Source organism: Python bivittatus, unplaced genomic scaffold (assembly GCF_059951505.1).
Source record: "Python bivittatus isolate LINGU-HERP-01145 unplaced genomic scaffold, Pbiv_v1 ctg000700_np1212, whole genome shotgun sequence".
Lineage (NCBI taxonomy): Eukaryota > Metazoa > Chordata > Lepidosauria > Squamata > Pythonidae > Python > Python bivittatus.
In genome coordinates this window covers 28,808,000-28,815,127 of record NW_028277098.1, presented here as the reverse complement: position 1 = coordinate 28,815,127, position 7,128 = coordinate 28,808,000, and the positions used below count along the sequence as shown (strand labels likewise).

Here is a 7,128-nt window from a genome sequence, read left to right as displayed (position 1 = left end):
GGCCTTTTGTAAGGCCTTGAAGACCTGGCTATATGCCCAGGCTGGGGGCCCCAAGTGTGTTTAAGAAGCCCATATCCTGGTTACTATTAATATCTATGGTTAAAATTTTTCTTGGCTGCTATATTTATTTTTGTATTGTGTTTATACTTGGTTTTAACTGATTTTATGATTGCTTATTATTTATTTAGGACTATTGTTATATTGTATTTTTAATTAATATTTACCTTTTCTGTAAACTGTCCAGTGGTGACAAATTCAATATATAAATAAATAAATTTGTTTGCCGCCCAGAGTCACTTGTTTGAAATGGGGGGCCATAGAAATTGAATGAATAAATAAATAAATTACAAGGAAGTAGATTCAGTGGTGAGTTCTCCTTCCCTGGAGGACATCAAATAGAGGCTGATCGTGCTGTGATGGATATGCTGTGATGGATCCTGCACTGAACAAATTATCACTAAGACATCTTCAAATTCTATGAATCTATGTGGTAGCCCAGTGACTCAAAAAGTTAACATTTGTGTGGCTATAACTGAGAGGCATGCCAGGGTTGAGCTGAATGAGCTACTTTAGTAGCCCAGTTAAGGACTGTATCATACTTTTGCAAATAATTACAGCTGTTTCGATTTTTCCAGCTATCCCGTGTTCCCTCCCTACATCCCAGAGCTGGCAGCACCAACAGCTATGGAAGGATCTGAGAAGAGGAAGGAAGGCAATAACTGCCACAGAAGCTTCCTTAGCTAGATTCTGACTCATGCCTGTCAGCCTCACCACATAGACCAGACAGGAATCACGATCAGATAAATTAATTCTACTTTATTGCAAAGCTAAATTAACAGAATCTTGCAAATCTGAAAATACAATTCTCCAGCCTTCACCTTTACAGTCCAAGTACTTAGGGAGGGTCCCTTCTGAGCCTCTTGCGGTGTCTGCTATGCAGCTGCGGGCTGTGCTGTCTCTTATCTGACCTTCCCTGGGCAGCATCTCTTTGCCCCATCCCAAGGTCTTTCCCACATACCGTTACAATTACCCCAAATGCCCTGTGAGGAACATGTTTGCCATAGCAAATGGCAACACCTTGACATTGTATGTACTATATATTTGTATCTGTACTAAGAAAGCCAGAAGTTATCCTTTTTTTATTTTACTTTTCTGCATTTTAAATTTCCCTCTTTTCTGATCTTTTTTTTAACCCCCCCCCTTTTTTCTGTTTTCTTATATTTTATTCTTTGTTGAAATTTAATAAAGTTCTTTAAAAAAAAATTCTTGGAGTACAACTGGGCTTTGGTTGCGCTTGTGGTTTGCCGACTAAAATGTGCCAAAGCCCACTGGTACTGCCCTTACTGTTAGTAGGGCATGCTGCATGTGGAATTAATCTATGTCTTCTTCTATCTTACTAAAAACATTATGTGAAAGTTTCAGCTGATCAAAGATATGATGGGCAGCAGAAGTCAATATTTTTTGACCCCTTAAGGCATATGGAAGATTGCAATCTAGAATACAGGAGAAACATGAATTAGTTCATAAAATGAAATTAAAAGAATAGATACATTGTAGGTATGTGAAACTAGAAGAAAGGGGAAGGATGCAATAGATCTGAATGAAGATAGTTTAATCTTGTGGAGTGAAGGTGTAGTATGAATTATGAATTAAAGGGCTAAAAGGTGTGGCAGAGAGTATGAATTGGTGTCCATCAGCTAGCTGTGGGTTAATGCATGTTTTTCTCCCATGAATGGCTTTAATGGAAGAACTAGAGGAGAGTGTGGGGGAAATTTGTGCAATATTGAGTTAATGCAATCAATGGTGTTGAATGAAAGGATGAGAAATGAGAGTACAGAAAAAACGATTAAGCTGTTTAGAGATACACTGGTGAATATCTAAAAAAAGGTCTGCTTTGAATACATGGTTTAAGCGTAAAGAAAAGCAATGAATATAAGTCTAAAAACATGACTGAATGTTTGAATGTGGTGAGAACCATATAAGATAGAACTATATGGAATGGTTAGCAAGTGCTTGAAAACTGAGCAAGGAGTGAGACAAAGATATGTGATATCTACCCGATTTTTTAATACATTTACAATACATCTATAAGGTGACCTTGAAGCTATGTTGGTTAGGGACATGAATGTACAACAAATATTTACAGATACAAACTAACTGAGGTCAAGCAGTGGGAAAAAAACAAGCTTGTAAATCCTACAAAATCCTATTATACAGTAATTTTCATAGAAAGAGGTTGATCCTTTAATCTTTATTGAATTCAGTCTGCATTGCTTTTAAGTAATTATAGATTTGGGATTTTTAAAAAAAGATGTTCAAAACAAATATATTTGCTGAATGTGCCTTCAAAATGATGGATGTAATATAAAATACTCCAATCTGTATCTGCATTGGTATCTTCAGGAGCTATCATGGACTTCCCCTTCTTCCTCAGAAGAACTTTCCTTAATCATGTCTTTGTTAGATGTATTGATTTCTAAAGGGGAGAAAGAAATACATTTATACAGTTTTTGCTGTCAACTCAGTTCTAGTTTTGCATCCTCCATTAATGTGCCTATCTATAAGCACACAGTTATTGATAAATAACGTGCCATGAGATGCAGACATTCTGGATTTGCTGTAAAGTTATAGTTCTCAGAATAACACAGGTAGTCCTTGTTTAGCAACTGCCTCATACAGTGACTGTTCAGTTACAAAGGTGATGAAAAAGTAACTTTGCAACCAATTCTCGCATTTATGACCTTCACAGGTCTGTAAAGCAAAGGTAAAATCACAAGTTTTTATGTATTTTCATTAATATTTATTTGTTGTTTTATTATGAACTGCCCAGAGTCACTTTCTCGTGAGATGGGCGGTATCTAAATTTGAAATAAATAAATAAATATATATAAATAAAAAAACAAGCAAGCAAGCAAGCACAGTCATGTTTTCACTTAGCAACCACTTCACTTAATGACTGAGTTGCTGGTCCCAATTGTGGTTGCTAAATGAAGACTACCTGTAAAAGCACTGCCAATAGTAAAAAAGCTCCTGTTACCCTCAGATCAATTAAGGTGGTTCCAAAGCTTCAGTCTAGGGGAACATTCTAATGTAAAATGTCTTAAAAGTAATAAAACAACGAGCAGAGGAAGAAACAGATGCTCTTACAAATGAATACTGTATATGTCAAACCCAAAAAATCAATTCTGCACCAACAATCAAATGCCCATGATTATCCATAGCAGTTCCTTAAGAGGTGATTTCTAGGAACTCACCCCACCCTCTATTCTATGGGCCAGAATGCTCTCAGGCAATGGAAGTGCCAGAAATTAATAACGCCAAAGTACTAGTAGATGCTCTGTTGGGTAGACTAGGCTTCATGAAAAGGAAATCTACTTTTGATAAAGGTCAGCATTCTCTTTTACTATTTGTTTTAGGTTCTAAAACAAATATTATTAACTACTGTTTTATCCAATATGGTTTCCCCCCTCAAACTATTCTGTATGCTGATCAGGTATGCGCAGAAGTTCTGTGAGACAGAGTTATGACTTTTAGCACAAAAACTAAATACAACTACTATGCCAGAGAAAACTTTGTATTTCCTTTTCCTGAAATTTATTTTGATAGTCTGATATTTGGTATGTGAATTCAGGCTTCATTGTCAAAAACTTCTGTGATGTGAATCCTAATGGTTGGAATTTCAGAATCACCTTGAATTTCAATGTTAGCATCAGATGGAGGGGTGACTTGGATCATTATTCAGGAAATGATCTTTCATTCATTTGAGACTGATACTTGTCTATTTAGTCTCCTAGAATTCTGTCTGCTCAAAGGAATGGAAGATTTGAAGACTTGCTCAGAGAGATTATTTGTTGACCTGATATTAACTGAGCAGCACCTTTCTTTTGATACTGTATATTCTATTGGCAGAAGAATGCCTGGAAGTAACAAATATGTCTATCACTTCTGGCAGTAATTTTATTGACTAAGGACACCTCGCCTACCTCAAAGTTGTTTAGCTACAGAAGCCTGGAAATCTTGGAATACAAAAAAAAATCTTGCTTGAGAAGACCTGATGTAAGTGGCTTTAAAATGTTTAGTCCAAGAAAGATAAGCATCTTGGCTTTCATGGCCAAATCAGAATCAATTCCATCCTCTATTTACATTTTTCTCTGACTCCTCTTGCAGTTAGGAATGAATAAATTGCATACAGAAATTCTGTACTTCTGTTTCAAGAGATTTAGGAGTTCTGATTTCCCTTCTCTCAACACAGTAGTGAACCTTGCCACTTTATATTGTTCTGTTGATGCAAAAGCAGAATCTTTGCCCCATAAATTTGAAGGACCTAGGGTATAGTTCTATAGTTAAAATGGAGAATGTGAAAAGGAACCAAATAAATTTGATGTGAATATGAAGGTAAGTCTTTATGATATTGTGCCAGTTGTTTGCAGCAGAACAAAATTAATTTTTCCCCATTCTGAGTTTCCACATTAATCAAGGCATAGAAAATACATAATATCAGAATGGCACATTATTCACAGTTACTGTAAAAACAAAAACTTTCCCACTTTCTTCTCCAAAATAGGAACCAATTTATTGAATAGTTGAATAATTGTTTCTGAAATCTTGGGAGCTTCAACTTCCATGCTAATCTTAACTAAAGCTTGAAAGAGGAAAAAAAGAAAGAACGGGACTAGAGTTGTTTCCCTTTCTAAGAAAGCTTGCAGGCACATTTTCTGGTGTTTGGTTTCCACCAGGATGGCTTTCTAGAAATGTTTAAAGAAAATGAAGCATTTCAAAAATTTAGCTTAAATTATGCATATAGCCCTTCACTGCATAATCCGATACTGTATTCCTTTTGGCCACTACAGAGGCCACGTATCTTCTTCAAGGGAAAGGATGTCTCCAGTGAGTAACTGCCCAGGACAGTTGCGGAGAAGAAACTTTCTGAGCATGCCTTTCCTTTTTACTTTTTCCAACCCAAAAGAGTGATGGAATGAAATTATGTAAAGGGGCTCAGGACTCTGTCAGCAGGAAAGCCTTTCAAAAACTGAACAGAAATTTGATCTGGGGGCAGAATCCTCCAAAACAAAGACTGCGTTGAAAATGGATCAGGTCTGGCCAAGCACTGAGAAAAAAAATAAAAATAATCCCCCAATGCAGTCCTATGGGGGAAAAAAGTGGGTCAGCATCTTGGAATGTTGCCAGCTTCTTCATTCTAAGCTCCCTTCCCTCTTTTTTTCCCCTAGTCATGTCATTCAAAGGAGAGCTACTATAAAGAAGTTGGAAAAAAGAATCCAGAAATCATGCTCTGCAGTGCTTTCCGTCTTTCTTCGTCTAAAGAATGCTTTAGTAGGACTGCAGGTGAAGCCTTTCCAAACAAAATCTGGGCAAAAGCTTTTCGGCTAATGAAGAGATTCCTTTCCTTTCTGTTTCTTGCACAGTTCTGTGGCATTGTTCTGCAACATTTTTTTGGGTGGTATCATCATCATCCCAGCATGACTATGCCAACCTGTCCTGAAGTCAGGTGAGAACTGAGGACTGATCACCTTGTTCTAATTGGAAGATCTGAAGATTACCTTTACAGCCATGGAAGAAAGACCTCTCCCATTCTTACAGCCCTACTTCCCCCTTGCTTTATTTTGCTGGTAAAATTATTTCTATAACCAAAGTAAAGAAATTGGGAACAATCGGAAGTGGGACAAATGCCCTGTAAGCTTCTCCTAAAGAAACAACTAACTATACATCCCATGAAATATGTAGGAACTCTCTTGCCTCCAGATGGGAAGTCAGGAAGGGAAAATAATGACTCTGTTCCAACAGGTCCAATGCGATCAGGGTTATCTGCTGTGTGCCATCTCCATATGTGAGAAGAGTGCATGGCGTCAAAATCCCAGAATGTTGAAAAGACATACTGACTTGTGTTTTGGAATGAAGACAGGTTTAAAATGTTAAGTATTTAACTGATAGAAATATAAGATCGCCCCGCCCGAATTCCTGTAAATGAGTGATGCAGGAGTTTGTTAATAATCTTAACTATTGTTGAAAAGAAGATATTGTTTGAAACAAATTAGAGGTGGGAATAACTATGGATGTGGCTGCTGAAGATTTGCAGTTGTCTGTAAATGTTATTCTGTTTTGTTCAAGCAGGACAGGACATCATTTCTGACTGATGTATGTACATACACATATGCACAAACATATATAGGAGAATTACTTCCACAGATTTATTGCTGAGGGGAAATCTCCAGGATTGGTTTCAGCTGGAACTGGAACCTTTGGCCTGCCAAGATGGGGACACTGGTCACTGTGCTGAATTATTCTTTCTCTTGCTATATATATTCATGTCTACTTTTCCTTAAGAGGTCACCTAAAATTCAGGCTTGTCTTCTTTTCACGTCAACACGTTTGTGGCAAAAAGTGACAGAGAAATTATCATTATGACATGATTATGTTTCACTGCAAATATGAAAAAAGAATATGCCATTTTTCAGTTATAACTTCTAATAAAATAATATTGTCAGATGTATTGCATTTAGATTTTCTTAGTCTTCTAATTCATGCAGAAAATTGTTGAGTCCTGATATCTCTGCACATTTCAATATTTCAACATAATGCTGTAGGGATGGGAGCCAAAGTAGTCAGGACTGCCTAATGCCTGGCTGTTGATGTCATAGTGTGATCACTCATTTCCTGATGTGCACATCACCCTGCTCCCTCTATATTCCAGCTTACCCCAATTCTCCTTCCATAGCACTATTAACACCTACTCTGATGAAGTCAACTAATTTTACATATAGAGAGACATTCACACACCCTAATAAGGACCACTCATTTTACTGAAAGAGAGCTAATGGAAAATTGACAAGAAATACTGAGCACATGAGAAACAGAGTTAAAACTAGAAGGTCACCAACATCTGTGTAACCTCAGTGGAATTCTACCAAGAAACATCTTAATAATTATATGCTAGATATGTACTGAGTACATATCTAGCATATAATTGTGAGTTCTCAGGATTGATCAGACAAGACACAGCACATAAGGGCATTCTTACAAACTAAGTCATTTTTTAAAAAAATAATGTATGGTGTATCAAGAATAGAAAGATTAGTTTTTCTATAAGATTTATTCTTTCAGCTAGACAGT

The 7,128-nt window shown here is 36.8% G+C and overlaps 1 protein-coding gene across 2 annotated transcripts in view; it reads right to left on the bottom strand.

The window, feature by feature from the left end:
• Positions 1-801: 801 nt before the first annotated feature.
• ZNHIT6 (zinc finger HIT-type containing 6) overlaps positions 802-7,128 on the bottom strand; it is a 49,342-nt gene continuing 43,015 nt past the window's right edge. For both annotated transcript variants that reach the window (XM_007424114.4, XM_025164038.2), the window contains one exon: positions 802-2,476. In XM_007424114.4, the coding sequence (XP_007424176.2) occupies positions 2,400-2,476 (77 nt within the window). In that variant the 3' untranslated portion in view covers positions 802-2,399. The remainder of the gene's footprint in view (positions 2,477-7,128) is intronic.